The sequence below is a fragment of the Mirounga leonina genome, unplaced genomic scaffold (genome assembly GCF_011800145.1).
Source record: "Mirounga leonina isolate KUSES-001 unplaced genomic scaffold, KU_Mleo_1.0 Mir_99, whole genome shotgun sequence".
Classification (NCBI taxonomy): Eukaryota; Metazoa; Chordata; class Mammalia; order Carnivora; family Phocidae; genus Mirounga; species Mirounga leonina.
The window spans coordinates 4,431,526-4,449,392 of NW_023270971.1; the positions used below are offsets into that span (position 1 = coordinate 4,431,526).

The window sequence follows — 17,867 nt, forward strand, 5'->3', positions numbered from 1 at the left end:
AAATTAATGAGAAAAAGGCAGACAAGCTGATAGGAAAAATAGGGATACAACCTGAATAGAAAAGACTTCACAAAAGGTGGTAATTAAATGGCCCATAAACATGAAAAAATGATAAACATCATTAATCACTAGGGGAATACAAAATAAAACCACAGTGCGATACACAAGCACTAAAATGTTTATGCCTAAGCATGACTAATAGGAAAGAGACAATAGTGTTGGCCAGGATGTAGAGCAACAAAATATTGTTTAGTAGTATCTACTAAAGTTGACTATATGCATATCAGCAGTTGCCTTCCTGGCTTTAAACCCAACAGAAATGCACATATCTCTTCACCAGAAGATGATGCCCCAAATTGTTCATAGTAGCACTGTTCATAATAGCCTCCAAATGGAAACAACCCAAATGGCTATCAGCAACAGCATGGATGATTCAAATGTGACATATTTGTGCAAAGGAATATTACACAGTGATGAAAATGAATAAACTACCACTGTATGCAACAATCTGGATGAATCTCCTAAACAAGAATTTTAGCAAAAGAAGCCAGACACAAAAGTACATACTGTGTGATTCTATTCATAAAAGTTTAAAGTCAATCTTGTGAAAATTCATTGAGCTGTATACGTTAATAATTCACGTACTGTTTTTGCTCTGTATTTACAGAGCAAATTCCAAAAACATAAAAAAACAGTTGAAGTTAAAGGAGTGGTGGTCTTGTTCCATATGATATATTGGAGGTTCAAACTTTGGCTAGAAAATGTCAGGATCCCTTCTTTACAGTTCCCTTATGAATGTCTAGCTTTCTGAAAATCCTTTCTTAAAAGCCTCAATAATTTGGAGTAATTTTCCGACACGATCAGAATGCCTCTTTAGAATGACAGTATCTGTTTTCATCTCTTTTTAGGAAATGACTAGTAGTCATAATTCATCTTGAGATACTAATTTGAATGAAAAAACAAACTTAGATTTACTTTTAACCAGATAATTGTCATCTAAAATGCATATAAATACTGAACATGCTGTAGTCAAAGGAAATCCTTACTGTTTTTGTTCCTTTTCTCCCTTAACTAGGTGGTTTTAGAAATTTGCACACAATTGTTTTGGGAGCATGCAAAAATGCTCTTGAAGTAGATCTTGGTTACCTCATTATCACTGCTGCTCGTAGGTATGTTTCCTCTTCATGTTGTCTTTTGTCTTAGAGTTATGTTTTTCCTGTTTTACAAAAATTGGGAGAATGTGTGTATGAAGTTTGATTATGTCTCATCCAGATGTAAAATATAAAGGAGTTGTTTAAATAGTATTAGGGCATCACTTAGTAGTGGTAGTCTTATAACTGATGACCAGCTGAGCTGCCCTCCAGACCCAGCAAGCTCTGCAGGGGTGTGGTCTCATGAGAGAAAAGCAGTCAACATTCTGAAGTCCCAACAGAAATCAGCACTGATACACTGCAGCTCTCTTGGGAACCATTCTTTGAACCTTCTCTGATTTTTGGAATTATTTTAGTTGGTGATAGTATTTGCTATTCAGAAATCAGTATTTTAAGTCAGCTTTTTAAGAGTCCTGACCTTTAACATCTTTATATTTTTAACATATCTTTATATCAGTTTATGCCACATTTACTGTTTCCTACAGATCAGAAGTCTGCCTCTCCTTTTATATTGTATTTAAATTGAGTTAACCATTTTTTTCAATTTAAAAACAAAACTCTTTCCATCAAAAGAATATTAAGCATATAAATAAAACTGTTTCTAAGTTTAAGTAAGTAGGTATTGTTACCCAATATAGAGCTATAATCTTTGTTAAAATGGCACTTTTAACAGCATAAAAAAAGATGTTGAATAATCAGCATCAGATGCAGATTCTGACTTTGACTTAATCAGGTTTAAGCAAGCACTAGAAAGGATATACAGTTCTTACTGTGTAACTCATTGTTAATGTAACTTGTGCCCACACTTTGCAAAATGCTCCTTTAAAGGAAACATCTCTAATGTTTTTTAATAGAGGAGAGGAGAGTTGTTTGCATGTGACATTTCGGTACGATGAACTTCTTTCAGAGCCTTATGCTAGGAGGAACCTTTGATGCTGATGGTTTTTATTTTACTCTGATATTTTTTTCTCATAGGTTACATGAAGTTCGGATCCAGCCTTCCCTAACCAAAGATGGCGTCTTTTCTGCCCTAAAGATGGCAGAGCTGGAGTTCCCCCAGTTTGAAACACTTCATCTGGGATATGTAGATGAGTTTTTGCTGCAGAGTAAGACTTAATCAACCATTTTATTCCCTAGAATTGCTGTAGGGAACTTACTTGACAAACTGAAACTTGAATTGAGATGTGCCATATTTTCTTGGATATAAGACAGCTTAAGATTTTAGGGGCTCTGCCTTCATGAAAAAGGAACTTTTAATTTAATCTTGAAGTGTCAGTGATTTTTTTTTTCCCATATTGCCTCTGACTTAGCATATTAAAGAAAATATAATGATTAACAGTATACAAAAAAAAAAAAAATCCTTACCTACATTTGATATTGTCTCCATTTTACTGCCCAAGTTTCTTTCCCATTCTGCTTCATTTTTTTCACAGAATGTCATCCTTGGTTCCATTTGTTGAATTTGATCTGCCACACTTCTTGAAGCTTTTGATGGTCCTCTCAGATGAGGTCCCATTCCCTGTCCATGCTCTTCATTTCCATAATAAGCCCGCTGGGGGTTCTGGATTTCCCAGATAGTGTGAGCACATAATGGTCAGTATTCATTTGATGATGATTGCTGTTGGAAGGCTTGTTGACAGCATTTTCTGGAATGTATTTACAATTGGGAACTCATTCCTTTGGGTTTGAATGCATGTCAATTCATTATTCAAGCTTTTTTCCCCACATATGACATTAATCAGACATGCAAGAGCATTTCCACCGTCAGCATGTTTTTATTTTTGCAAGAATTGTTTCTTCCCCGTGTAATTTCTAACAGGTCTTTCTTAAACTCACTGTCATACCAGATGGCACTTTTTCTTAGGATCTAGTTTGCATTGTAGAAGAATATGAGGCTTAATTCCTCTGGTCAGGACAGTCTAGGTCAAACGTGACTGTTGTCCTTTTTCATTTTTAATAGATGTCTAAATATTGTTTTGTTTACTTTTTCTTTGTTGCAGTGCTCGTTATTACATGCGAAGGATTAAGAAATCAAATTATTATCTTCTTGCCAATTTAATGGGAATTATATTTAATCTGTGTAACTTTGAAAAAGATGGGCTTTTCACCAACATAGCTTTAAAATGCTAAACTAGTATAGTCATTTCATATAAAATTAGTGTATCTGATACCAGGCTTTTCTGGTTTTGAATGGGGTTGCTTACATTCTCTATGTTGTTTCTACAGTAGCTTATGTGTAACCCAGCAAAATTTTTAGCTTGGTAATTGGTGTTCCTTCTATAATTTTATTTTTTCGTCTTCCCCAAAGCTCAAAACTTAACAAATTTTGTATTTTCAAGATGGCCACATTTAGGCCCACTGAAAGATTGTCTTTTGAGAGTTATCTTTATAACCAGCTATTCCCCTACAGTGTCTCTTTCCCTGAAACACAAATTCAATAGAAAAACACTTTACCTTTTGACTACTGCTCCCTGTGCTTTTCAGCATGTTTCATAGTGTCTTTCACATTGAAATCTCTTTGTCTTGACCTTTTCATAATCAATTCTTGTTTTCGTGTTTGCTGTAGTTCATCCATTTCTCCATATATGTATTTGCCTCTGATCCTCCAAAGACAGCCCAGGATTGTCTGTATCACTGTAGGTGCTAGGTGCCTCTGACAGAGCATCCAGGGAAGAACGCGTGGTCACTGCTCATACTTTGTCACTTAATCTCATTCTTCTCAGTAATTTAGATCTTGAAGCACCTCTCCAGGACGGTGGGGGTGGCATCACCTCTAGTAAAACTTCTGTCACTGTTTTGTTACAAAGACTTGGCAAAATATCAATAGAAACATCACCTTTGTGCCCGATACATTTATGGTAAAAATGACAGTGCCACATTGGGGAAATGGATGTGCTGAAAAGCAGAAGCTGTGTGTTACGAGTAGAAGAAAAGTGTTCCGAAGATGAACACTAAAGAGTTTTTTGCTTTCATAGATTTATGATAGCAGAGTTTTATTCAAAGGTGATAGGAATGTAAAACTTATTAAAAACCAGAGTAGTGTTGTCTTTAGTGCTGGGGCTTTGGTGAGAGGGAGAGAGATGGAATTGAGACCTGCAAAAGAAACAAAGATGAGTTCTGGGTGATGTCATCAGAGTTCTTGAGGGAGCGTGATAATCAGGAGACCCCAAGAGCTGGAAGAGGGTGATGGTCTCAAAGGAATGAATGTACGATGATGGATTTATTATGTCAGGTTACAACATTTATGCAGACAGGGAACAGGGTCAGTTCAAGATTTACCCAATCATTAGAAAAGTTCAAGTCCAAAGGATAAGAAAAATGTGTTTACAGCAGACTAAAGAAAATTGCCCAGCCGAATTGTAAAGGATGGATTGGATTAAGGTAGAATCTCCAAGAAATGCCAGTAAATACAAAAAACGGGGACTATAAGAGAGAGACTGTGAACTATGTGGAGAATAAAATTGGAAGAGTTTGGAGTAAATAGTTGTTTTAAACATGCTCCGAGCTAAAGGTGTAAATCTCTGTGATGTGTGGGGCATCTTCACCAGAGCAACAGTGTTTTCTTCGTACTTGGTGGCAGGTGGTAGTGAGGACTATGAGAGACGTTTATTGAGTTCCTGTCTCCCCAGCACTCTGTTGGTCATTGAAAATGTGACTGTTAACTAACTAGATGCAGTCCCTTTTCCTTCAGATTGCTTGTAGTCAAGTGGACCATCCTGGAGATTAAAGGCAGGAAGCTGGGAAAAATGAGGACAGGAGGCAAGGAATTAAGGTGTGATTTCCAGTGCCACAGACGAGAACGGAGGATTGTCTTTTACTGATACCCACCCCCACCCCCATCCCTGTGCGTGCCTACAAGATGGGGAGCACTAAAGGCCATTGGCAGAGGGAGTGCTAATTTAATGGGAATTATTTGAGTTAGAAGTCCCATTTTCTGGGGATGGGCACATCTTTACTAACCAGTACCGTGGGTTTTAAGAATGACCCTGAATTCCCAGTTTACTCTTTTCTACACATGGCCACACCTGACTCCAAAAACATGATCCTGACACTGTGAAAGAGTTACATATTTAAGATCTTATTTTTCTAAGCTAAAGCTAAGACTTCACCGTGTGAACCAGTACAATATATCCTTCAGTTTTGCTTTAAGAATTTTTGCTTTTTTCCTCTTCTAAACAATTGAAAATAATTTGTTTCTGTTAGCTATCCCTTGACTTTTAATATTAATATAAGTTTTTATTTTGCAAGTAAATGGTATTTACACCGAATACCTAACCCTAAAATTGTATTCAGACTTGAACCTGATGATGGATTGATGACACAGAACAATCATAGAGAGTGATATACTGGATGTTAAGATAAAGAATCGGCAACATTCCATGACATTTAAGAGTTGTTTTTTTTTTTTTTTTTTTGGAATTGATTTCTCTTTCTAGGCAGAATGGCGAACGCAGATCTGGTAAAGTATGGTTTGGCTGATGTGGTAGAAAATCCTGGTATCATCACCGATATAGGGATGAAGGCAGTCAATGAAGTTTTTTCCTGTATCAAATATCTGGCAATTTATAATTGCCCCCATCTCCATAACCCATACAATTGGATCTCAGGTACTGTAGGCTTAACTATGGCTATGTCTGCCTGCTATCAAAAGAATACATATTTTTGTTTTGTGTGTGTGATATGAATTGTATTCCTAATGTAAAATGTAGATATTTTATATGAATGTTCATACAAGTGCTGGGAACCTTTGATAACCTAGTTGGAAATGTTCTATCAGTGCCTCTTTGAACTCCTGAAATTCTCTGCCTAGAAATTGGCACTGTCTAGGTTACGGATTCAACTGCCCTGATTTTTTTGTATATTTCTTTGAGCCAGGCACACAAAATTAAGGTTAGGAATTGTTGCCTGGGATATTATATTTGTTTTCTCTGACTTACCTTCAAATGGCGCACATCATCTGAAAGGACAAAGTGGGTATGTATTTAAAAAAAAAACAACAAACTTCAATTAGGTGACGTATTTAGCATTAACTTGTGGTGAAATTTTCATTTGCCTTAAAATCTTAGGTTATTTCAGCTCTCCCCTCCCTACCTGATCCCTTGTGTATAGAAGTGTGAGTTTTGTACTTGATATGTTTCCTTATATGGGGGAGTTCATTTTCCTCCCTAGAGAGTGGTACTATTTGTTACTCTTAAGGCCCTTCTTAAATACCTAAATTCACAAACCTTTAAATAAATTCAGAGCTAGAGAATTTTCAGTTGACATCCTTTTTAACCAAACCAAGCCCCCTCACTGACACCTGCACAACAGCCTCCTCTCCTGTCTGAGTTGCCTCATAAGGCTACTGTAGCTCCTTACAGAGCCCGTCTCCAGCCTCTTCTCAGGCTCTGGGCCATCTGTTGGGATTACTCATTAGAATGGCCGTGTCTCCCCTCCCAGAAGTGAAATTCTGTCCCTCGCGCAGCTGCACCAAGAAGTTAACTGGGAAATACAAACTTTAGGTTGTAGCAGGCGTAGATCACTTTAAAAAAAGAACATTTATTGGATTTTTGGTTTGTTTGTTTTCTTAAATACAGAAGTGTATAAAGAAGAAAACAAAAAATGGCCTATAATCCCATCACTCAGAACTCCTGTTAACACTTAAAAACTAAAAGTAATACATGCACTTGATAAACAATACCAAACAATACAGAAAGGTACAAAATGAAAAGTCTCCTCTTCTCAAAGGTAACCACCGTCAATGGTTTCTTGAATATTCTCTGGACAGATTATTTTGTGCATATTGCAGCCTATACATGCAGAGCATTTAAAAATGATTTATATACAGAGGACCTTATTAGGTATACGCTCTCCTGTAGCTTGGTTTTTACACGAAGAGTATGTGAGAGAGCTTTCCATAGCAAGCATACTCAATTCTCCTTCATTCTTTTTGACAGTTGTATAATGTTCTATTAAAAGAATGCACCAGCATTTCTTTAACCTAGTGTCCTATTGTTGAATAGGTATGTAGGTTGTTGAATGGATCACATTTAGATCAAGGCTGACTTGGTTTCAAGTTAATAATTCCCAAGCCATTGTCGTTTTCACAATGAAATTAGGTAAGAAGACATCATAATTTAGTCATCAAGTTTTTGAGATCATGAGATAAAATCAAAGTTATTTAAAGGAAAAGGGTTTGAAAATCTTTGTGACCTATAGCAAAATTCATCCGTAATGGAGAAAGTGTTAGTCAAACTCTCTGGCCATGTCGTTTCTCCCAACAGACCACTCAAGATGGACGCGATTGGTGGATATCAACTTAGTGCGGTGCCATGCTTTGAAGCTGGACTCCTTTGGCCAGTTTATTGAATTGTTGCCCAGCCTCGAGTTTATTTCACTGGACCAGATGTTTCGTGAACCCCCCAAAGTAAGTCACATTTGAGGGAATTATTGTTTGTTTTAATACTCAAGGAAGAAAACAAAACCTAAGTGATTTTCTTTCCTAATAATATGCCCTTACATTGTTACAATTGGACTTTTTACTCTAGCTTCAGTGAAGGCATAAAGGTTATAATTTACATGGCCCCTTGCGCTGGTAAGGGCTCTCCAGAGAAGGGAACGGTAAAAGTAAGTGGAAAGCTGTCTCTGTCAGTTCTATAAGCTGAAGGTAAGGTAAGAGCAAAGGTGGAAATTTGAGCTAGGTCAAAATGTATTACTCAAGAGTAATTAGTCGCAAGATAAAATCTCTAATTAGGAACCTCAGATATAAGTATGGAGTAGGGATTTATTTTGGAAATGTTTTACTTTGCTGTTCTCTCTTCTGTGCAGTTGAAAATCCTAGAAAACCTTGAGATTGTCTAGTTGTATGAAATATTATTTCAAAACTGCTTAACTAATAAAACTTTTTGCTCTCACTGTAATAAAAACTTAGTGCTTCAGCTAGTTACCCTCTCTCTCCTCAGTTCTTAATGGTTACATTCCCACTGTGCAAGCAGTACATTATAGTGGGGAAGGCTCAGGATTGGCGGTCAGATTATTGGGTTTCAAGTCCCAGCTGTAGCACCTACTGGTCTCTTACACAGACCTCTTTCCACTGCATTTCGTCATCTCTAAGTCCAGACTGATAGCGCTGCGTCTTGCTTGAAGTCTTATGAGCCTCTAATAAGGTGCTTGATGCATATGTGAAAGTAGTGCTATTTAAAGATTCTTAGGTCAAGATGAAACGGAGGAATATGAAAAATGAAGTGTTCTATTAACTAACCTGAGTGAATATGCATGTGCTTTCATCTCACTTTAGGGCTGTGCTCGAGTCGGTCTGAGTGCAGGCACGGGAATTGGGGTTTCCTCGGCCCTTGTTAGCAACCAGAACTCCAACAATGACAATGATAACAATGCCCAAAATAATGCCAACATCCATGACAACAATCACCATCACCCAGATGACTCAGACGAGGAGAATGACTTCCGGCAAGACCTACAGCCAGGAGAGCAGCAGTTTGCAGCCGACGGTAACCCAGATCTTTTGTGAGCTCCACACAGAAGTGATTTTTACTTTGGATTGTATTTCTCTGACCTTGTTCTGTTTCCTTCTCCCCCTATTTCAGTTTGTCACTTTACACATGGGGGACCTGGTTGACAAGGCAAATGGGGTGGGGATGAAATGTGCCTATCTGCTGGCTTGTTTCAAAGCTATCTTTGTGATGCCTCTTGTCCCTGGACTCTGTAAGGGTGCTTACAGCATGGGAAGGACTCATGGATGCCATGGGAATTAGGGTACAGTGGGCCTTAGAGGCCTGGCCTACCTGAGAGTTAACTTTCAGGATTTGGGCGAAGGAACATCTCTTTATATCTCCCTGACCAATAGATCAGTAGATAGAACTTCATTGGGGGGCCGTTTTTGGATGTTCCTAGAACTAAAGAAAATGAAGAGCAGTCCTGTGCTAGACACTGTGTTGGGCACCTTTCATATACCTTTCATCATTAAGTCTTCACAAACACCCACCAAATTAAGTACATGAGCCAATAAAGACCTGTTGGATTTCACTTATGTAATTACCCATGCATTCTTCAGTATTGACTGAACTCCTGCTGTATCCAGCCCATGTGCTCTTGGGCTTCATATGCCCCTCTGTTGGGGAGTGAGGATGAAAGGAAATTGTTTTCTTACCAAATTTTCCAGTTTCCCAGTTGGCCCTCAAGAACTGGAAAAGGAATCTTTCAAGCTATCTTGTTTTCATTGCCCCTTCACTCAATTCTCTTGGACACAGTGATTACTGAGAAATGGGGTGCCCTGACATGTTGTACCTGCTTTCATCATGAAAGCAAACTGTGTATCGAGCATCCTTTCCTTTAGGATTGCTCTGAGTATGTAGGGCCTGATCTAAGAATCATCTCTAGGCATTGTCTTCACCTTACATGTTCTCTATAGAACTCTCCATTTTGGCTCTTGGCAAAGTCACCAGTGACTCTCTTGAGAACACTAGTAGTCATTTCTCCATTTTCGTCATGTTTGACATCTGAGCAACATTTGTCATTGTTGCCCGCTTCTCCCTTCCTAAGTTAATTCTTCTCTTGGCATCTCCAAAACTGTTTTCCTGGTTTTCTTTGTGTCTCACTGGAAGTGCCTGCTCAGTTTCCTTTGCTTACAGCACCTCCTCTATTCGACTTTGGTCCTTGATCTCCCTGTTTCTCTCTATACGTTTTCTTTGCATAAGCTCCTTCAGTCACATGGTTTCAGTACCAGCTATATGATAATGAATTCCAAACCTTTGTTTTCTACCTTCTGTCTTCCGACTTTTTGAAATAAATATGGTTATATACAACTTCATACTTTTTATTTCCACACGAGTACTTTTAGGCATTTCAAACTTATGGTTATACCTCTCCCCTGACATCTTCCCCCCAAAATACAAAAACAGAAGTGCAGAGCTAACAGGTGCTAGGACTGAAGGAGGGAGAATGAGGTCAGGTATTGTCTCTCCACCTTACTCTCCCTGAGTGCTGTCATATTTGTCCCTGGTGCCATGAGGACCTGGACTTCAGAGGACACAAGACCATCCATGGGAAACTGTTAAAGCAGCTTCAGTGCAGAGCTACCCAAATCCTAGGAACCCAGTTGTGGTTGGAGTGGATGCACTGGACAGACTATAGTCTCCACTGGAAGTTACATGGCCATAGGCTTCTCAGTACAGAATGGAGAATGCCTTCCATTATGAAATCACATACTGGTGCAGCAGAGACCAAAATGTGTGCAAGAACACTATATTTGATTTGTAGGAGAGAACAGTGGAACTTAAATCCACTAACATTGGAAACTAAGGTTTCAGGAGATGAGAGACTTGCATACAGACCACATTTTGAGATATAGTATTGTCAGGTACATTATCTTTAAATGCTGTTAAAGGCTGAGAAGCAAAGAAACTGCATAAATGCCAAGATTGAAGAATTAAACAGCTTCAACCAGAGGAAGGCTCAGAACACTTGGTAGCACTTGTAGGGAACTGCAGATTGCCATAAAACATTGGTTCCACAGATCTCCCTGAGTTGGCAGTGTATTTATTTGTATTTGTTATTACATTACATATCAGGTCCATTCCTCTAAATAAAAAATGAGGAGCTGGAGAAAGGCTGTGTGACTTTTGATCAAAACCAGGGGTGGAAAGAATTCAAATACAAAAGAGAAGCAAAAAAAGTTTTCTTAAATAGTGGTACAGAGATTCAAACTAAGAGGGATCAGTGGGACCTGGTGTTTGTTGAAATGACTAACATTGATGCTTCCACTCTTTAGGTATGATCTTGATAATTTAAAAATACTTGAAAGTGGTATGGATATGTTGTTAATTTAGAATTTTAAAACTTTTTGTGCATGGGCCTCTACTTGGTCTTGGAATACCACCAAAATGAAGCAGAGGCCCCCACTGTTTCTTTCCCTGTTACATTTAACAGCTTGTGTAAAGTAGCAGAGTTTAAAAGAAGGGCATTGTATAATTTTAAAAATAAAATTTTATTCATGCAAGTTAAGTGGCTCTATTTATAAACTGCTATAATAAATCATGGGTGTTTTTCAGCGAACATTATTATTAAGGTAATACTTAATTTCAAAAATATGATTTTACTGCTTTACAGAGTATTGATTTATCAGAATATTATACTTCGTTAAAGATATTATCATTCTTAAGATTTGCACTTCCAAAATTCTTAAGATTTAGAATGCTTTATTTTGGGCTAGTTATGTTAATTGAAAATTTAAGTTCACTACCTGCATTTTACAGCACTCTAAAACAGAGGAATAGATGTTCATATTTTCTAACAATTCACATTTGCCTAACATAAAATTACCATGTGTCAAAATCATACTTCTCTAATTGCTAAAGCATTTTGCCAAATTATTTTAATATAATTACTTTTGAATTAATTATAACCACAAAGCATAGTTTTGCCTCTACATCATTTTACTAAGTTTCTATCTTGGTTTAACACATAAATCCCAAGTACTTACTACTTTTAAAAATGATGTGCCCCTCTCCCTCCCCTCACCACTGCCCTCTGCCCCCCGTTAATCTAAATTAGCCTAAGTGAAATTGCTCTGCAGCTTTTATTTTTGGTAGTGGTTCTCAAACTTGAGTGCATCAGAATTACCTAGAAGACTTGTCAAAACACAGGTTGCAGGGTTTAGCCCTCAGAGGGTCTGAGTTAGTACGTCTGGGTGGGGCCACATAATTTTCATTTCTAACAGGTTCCCAAGTGATTCTAATGCTGCTGGTCTGGGACCACAGTTTGAGAACCATTGATTTTGGAAAATCCTTATATATGAAGTCTGAGGGTAAACTACAGTGTGAAAAAAAATCACAGTAAATGCATTTTGTTTTATATTGGGCAGATGATTGTCAACCACTAAATAATACATACAAATCATTTCTTAAAACAGTGAGTTCTCCTTTATTTTATAACATTTAATAAAGGTTATGAATTTCTAACCAGGCTTTGTATAAAAGAGACCAGTTAATACATTTGTGTAAAAACAGCTCAAATCCATTAAGATTTATAGTTATGTTTTGTAAGAGGATTTTTTTTACAACTGAAATAACATTTAAGCTGAACAAAACATTTGGTAAACGTTGATATTTGATTAAAAGATAGCTTACATAATTTCTGTAAGTTTAAATCATTCTGAAAAAAATTTACTGCCCTAATGATAAAATATTTTGAAACAAAAAAATCTAAACCAAGATACCCCAAGGGTATCGCCGTCTCATTTACTTACCGGAGACAAAAATCAAGATGTTCTCTTTTCTTTTCTTTACAGCCCACCTATCTATTCTCCATGGCATTGAGTCCTTTAGCAAGAACTTGTTGACTGTCTTCAAAGCATCTTGCCATTCAGTCTACATTCTCCTTGCCTACTGTACCACCATTGTACCACATCTTTTTTTTTTTTTTTTTTTTTTAATCTGAATGCTTTAATACGTTTCAAACTGGTCACCCTACTTTCTCTCTTGATCAGCTAAAATTAGGTCTTAGAGCAGCCAGGGCTGTGTTGTTGAAACATATACCAGATGACGTTGTTCCCTTACTTCAGACTTCCCAGTAGCTTCCTGCTGCCTTAGGAGAAAATCCAGTTTCTTGATTTGGCCCATAAAAACCTATGTGGTCTGGCCCGTCCTCACTGTGTGCTACTCCCCACCTCACACACTACGCTCATTGCATGACGAGCTCGCACCTCTGTCACACCAGCTGCTGCCTCTTCTCAGGATTTCACCGCTGTTTCTCAGCACCTAGGGACAGTGACACATTGCAGTAGCTGCTTGATAAATATTCAAAGGAATGAATGCAATGAAAGAAGTTAAATATATCGGGCGCCTGGGTGGCTCAGTCGGTTAAGCGTCTGCCTTTGGCTCAGGTCATGATCCCGGAGTCCCTGGATCGAGTCCCGCATCGGGCTCCCTGCTCGGCAGGGAGTCTGCTTTGGCCCTCTGACCCTATCCCCTCTCATGTGTTCTTTCTCTCTCATTCTCCTTCTCTCAAATAAATAAATAAAATCTTTAAAAAAAAAAAAAAAAAGAAAGAAGTTAAATACAAAGAAGCTTGTGGATATTCTATTAAATACCTCCAGCAGGTTAGCCTGGCAACCTAAAAAGCTGTTGCTCAGCAGCTTTGGAGAACCTTATCACATAGGTATATGAATGTACTTCGGTTTTAATAATTCCCCTCTGCATATGAGAAATAATTCTAAGCTTTTTAGCAAGACTTTCTAAGCTTTTCATGGTCTGGGACCCAGGCTACTATTTTAGCCTTGTTTTCTTTTACACCCTCATCCCAATACAAACACTTGTTCTTTCTATCACTGGAATACTTACTCTCCTGGAAAAGGTAGCATGCTTCCTGGTGTTTAGGAAATGTCCCCTTATATCAGTGAAAACTTCCCTGCCCAACAGTTGTTCCTTTTTGGTCCATATTCCCCTTTCACTTGGACTGCTGTAGCACTTAGCGAGTCTCTTCTGACCTAATTCTGCGTATCCGACATCTCTATTAGAACGTGTGCATTCTCTTTGAGAGCAGAGCTTATAAATTTCCCATCCGCTCCTTGTCCCTGTACTGTAGCAGGCTCAGGAAGCAGACCTCAGTTCACATCCTTGCAAATTACTATCCCTTTTAAGCCTCACTTCCCTCAGCTGCATAAATGAGGCTAGTATTAATGTCCTTGTGAGCTTGCCATAAGGAATAAATAAGGTAATGTATATAAAAACCTTTAGCCTAGAGCCTGGCATAGAGTATGTACATGATAATTCTCTTCATAACTGTTCATAAGAATTGAATGAAAGAAGAAAATCGATTGGCTTTTATCATGAAAGATTTGTAGGCAAGGTCAGGCCTCCTTTGGGCACCAAATGAAATATAGAAAATTGAGGTCTAGAGCTGGGCAAGAATGTAAGATGGGAGACTATTCAGTAAGGGGGAGTGTGCTTTGGTGTATATTAAAGGCCAAAGCAAATCCCCTTGTCCCCACAATATCTCAAATTTTACTGTTGTATATTCCAGAGACATTTATCTGAATGCTGCCTTTCTGTCGTAATCCTGTTTTGCCTTGGTTTATTTGTTAACTGAATTTGCCTTGTCTACGTAAGTAGATTCTTCAGTTTTTTCAGGAACAGGATCTTGTTTTCTCTTTTGTTGGTTTATTCATTTCATCCAAATGGTTGGTTGGTTGACTTCCCAGCAGTAGTCCTTGAGCACCCCTAGGCTTTGAGAATATAGTGATGAACAGGCTGGACACAGTCTCTGCGGCCCGCTAGGTCATGGCCAGACTAAGTGGAAGGGTAGTATGGTTATTGCCCTGACTCAGACTGAGATCACGCACACAAGCTTAGGTTGTAAGAGGGTACTAGATTGACTGCCTTGAATACTGATTTGAGGGACTTGAATTTAATCTTGTAAAAAGCTGGCAAAGCTAGGAATTGTTTTATTTAGGGTTCTCTTGGAAAAGTGACCATTTTATCTTAAGAAGATAGAGTAAGCTAATTGAAGGTTATTGGTCTGAAATTACTCACTGTGCTCATCTTCTGGAAAGATAGAAATAAAATCACACGTTCCCATTCACTGTTAGGCGCTAATAACAGTCACGAATTCTTTGATGTAGAACATTTGAGGGATAGTAAAATGTTAAAAATGCGCTTAGTGTATTTGTTCGTAACCCTTGTCCTGTGTTAGCTAAAAATGATACCATAGGCTCCAGAGAGTAGGAGAGGAAATGTACCGTTTGAGCTTGCCTGCTCAATGCATCCTGGTGTAGCTGGCAGATACCAAAAGACTAATTGCTTGTAAAATGATTGTGAGGTCTTTCCAGTAGCTGGCCCTCACTCCTGTCTGGCAAATTGCTTAGAGGGAGGCCCACAGTTGCCTCCTAGAGCCATGCCTGCTGACATCCTCAGGATGAACATGGTGCTTTCTTCTCTCCGCCACATGCCCTTCTCCCTGCTTTCATCTTACGGTGATGGACTGGCTCCACCGAGTGCTGCTTTGCCATCGTGATTTCCTCTCCCATGGAATGATTGGGCACTTCCTGTTCTCGTCTGTATAATGAAGCACTGTTATAGGCTGTTCTTCCAGCGTGGGCCTAATAATCACAGGGCTGTTCGTTTCTCAGGGGTGCCACAGATTTGCCGCCCATTGTGGTTTTTTTTAGACCTCTCTTGGTTTCACTTTGACTGTGTTTATTTCTGTTGAAGCATTGAACGAGATGGAAGACATGGTCCCAGAAGACGGAGAGGTGGCCGTGAGTGGACAGGAGATGGCAGCTCGCAGTCAGGCTGTTATCCCTGTGGATGTTGACGAGGAACAAGCAGGTAATCATGTGACTTCCACATTTGTGGTTCTGAAAACTTGGGCCCCACTCTAGTGAAGAAAGTAAAACACTAAGAGTGATTATTTTTTAACATTACAGTTAATGATGTGTTACATGCTATTTATTATTGACACCTGTATTATGTTGATGTTCTCCTTGCACATATACGTATCTTACTAAGGGTTGTTTTTTATTTTTTCTACCGGGCAGCAACTCCTTTTTCTATATTGGTGTTCACACGTGTGTGTGTGTAGAAAGAAAGCACTCAGATTGTTGATGGAGAAAATAAATGACCCGATTAAATAGTTTGCTTGTCCTCTTCCTTCATTTTGGTGGGGAGGAGCAGGAGTGGAGAGGTTGACCTGGTTTAGTTAACAGACCAAGACCTCATCTCTGTTTGCCCCTGGGTGACTTACAGCAGGCTTATATAGAGTCATAAGGCCCTTAAAGATTACCTGATACAGCCCTCTCTACTTTACAGATGGGGAAACTAAGTCTTTCAGAATGAGTTTGAATAATTTGCCTAAGACCATTCAGCCAGTCTTACAGGGACAGCACTGAGATTAGAGCCCAAGTTTTCTTACTCCTGATCTGTTGGAATACTAATTTGTCTTTGAATTGAAAATATCTTTTAACTATCCTTGTTTTAAGTGTCTTACAGATGCAGTCACTTATTCAACAAATATTTATTGAGTATTACTCTGTGCCAGGCATTGTACAATGTGACAGAAACAAGACAGGCAAGGTTCCTTGGAGCTTACAGTTTATCGGTGGAGTGAACTTCAGTCATTTGTCAGAGAGACTTGGGTCATAAGACTAAACGTTTACAACGTGTACTGCCAAGCAGAGAAGACACTTTTTACACATACATAAATACTCAAATAACCAAATTGTAACATGCATCTAGCCTCTCAAGAACATATCTTGCTACATCTAATGAGAAGGACAATACTCTCGAACGCAGAGAGCTCACTACTCCTATAGGTGTCTGAGGTTCATCTTCACTTGCTTTGTCTTCATCCATACATTTGCAAAATTGGGAAAGTAGGCAATTTTTTTAAATGATTATTATGACTTTGTTGGTTATTTTTAGGATGATTTATGTGACTTCTTCAAATAGTGAAGGTCCTCAAAGGGGATGCCATATGATCTTCTATTTTGATCTGCCTTTAGAAATGTGTATATTCCATTAACATGAGTGATAAGGGAGGCTACATAGAGCCAAAACATCTCTGTGAGCCCAGATCCCTGTAAATAGTACTTGAAGTAAAGCCTTTCTTGGCAAAGAGTAATTGTCAGGCTTGTGCTTTTTGTTTTAGGACCCAGTGGTCTTCAGCGTGTAGTAAAACCAACCCCAATTACTGTTCATGATTCAGAGAGTGATGATGAGGAAGACAGTTTAGAACTCCAAGAAGTCTGGATTCCTAAGAATGGTGCTCGGCGTTACTGTGAACGCGAAGAAAAATCTGGAGAGTCTGTGCAGTCCAGGGAACTGTCAGGTGAGAGATAATGTCTTGCTGGGACTGGTTAGTGGGAGTCATCGTGAGAACTGACAGACATACTTGACCTTTATATAATGTGTCCCTACCACAACCTGTGGTGCAGTTAACATTTCCTTATGGAATGTGACAGGAGGCAAGAAGGGCAGTAGCCCAAGGGAGAGGGGAGTCAGGGTGGCACTCTTGAGGGCAGGTGTAGCACAACAAAAATACTGTGGAATCAGGGTTCAGGGAAGAGAAGATGTGAGGACTGTGACTTCCACAGTGGAGGCTTTAGGAACTTGCGGCATCAGGGTATCAGGGATTAGCGAGGGGCCTAGGCTTCCTTCACGTGGGGGGAGGACTCCCGAGGCGTCCAGAGCAGTGAGCAAACAACCACTCTGCCAGCTGATACTCTGTCCAGTTGTGCTTAGTCAATGTTCGAGGCTAGTTTGGTGCTTGAGGGAGTCCTGCAGTGTGTTCTTATAATCCCTGCCTCCCCTTACATCCAGTCAGCAGCCTCTACCATTTGTCTCACCAAGAAACTATGAATTCTCTTAATTCTCTTAACCTTCAGTTCATTCTTCTTCCTTGTCTTTCCTTCCCGTCTGTTTCTCAGAACTACGTGCATACCACTTTGAGCAAAGGATGAGATTTTTAAAAATTGTCCACTAATTTCCCTTGGGTACCCTACTCCTTAGTATGTTTGAATGTTGGGTATACATTTAACACTGGCCCTGAAATACATAATCACTTCTGTGTGTGGAAAGCTTATTAGTTCTTTAGACTTGGAATCATTTACTAACCAATGACTGATTACTCCATTCTTATTTTATTCCTTTTAAGAAATTCGGGTATTTTCACACTGTGGTTGAAAGGAGCTTTTTTGAAAACTAAAATTTAGGGAAAGGAATGTGA

General features: G+C 38.9%; 1 protein-coding gene across 7 annotated transcripts in view; it reads left to right on the plus strand.

Moving 5' to 3' along the window:
- Window positions 1-17,867, plus strand: part of FBXO38 (F-box protein 38) — a 54,403-nt gene that overhangs the window by 21,611 nt on the left and 14,925 nt on the right. For all 7 annotated transcript variants that reach the window (XM_034999593.1, XM_034999599.1, XM_034999600.1 and 4 more), the window contains 7 exons: window positions 1,076-1,169; window positions 2,127-2,257; window positions 5,588-5,758; window positions 7,415-7,557; window positions 8,428-8,638; window positions 15,356-15,472; window positions 16,791-16,970. In XM_034999593.1, the coding sequence (XP_034855484.1) occupies window positions 1,076-1,169; window positions 2,127-2,257; window positions 5,588-5,758; window positions 7,415-7,557; window positions 8,428-8,638; window positions 15,356-15,472; window positions 16,791-16,970 (1,047 nt within the window). The remainder of the gene's footprint in view (window positions 1-1,075; window positions 1,170-2,126; window positions 2,258-5,587; window positions 5,759-7,414; window positions 7,558-8,427; window positions 8,639-15,355; window positions 15,473-16,790; window positions 16,971-17,867) is intronic.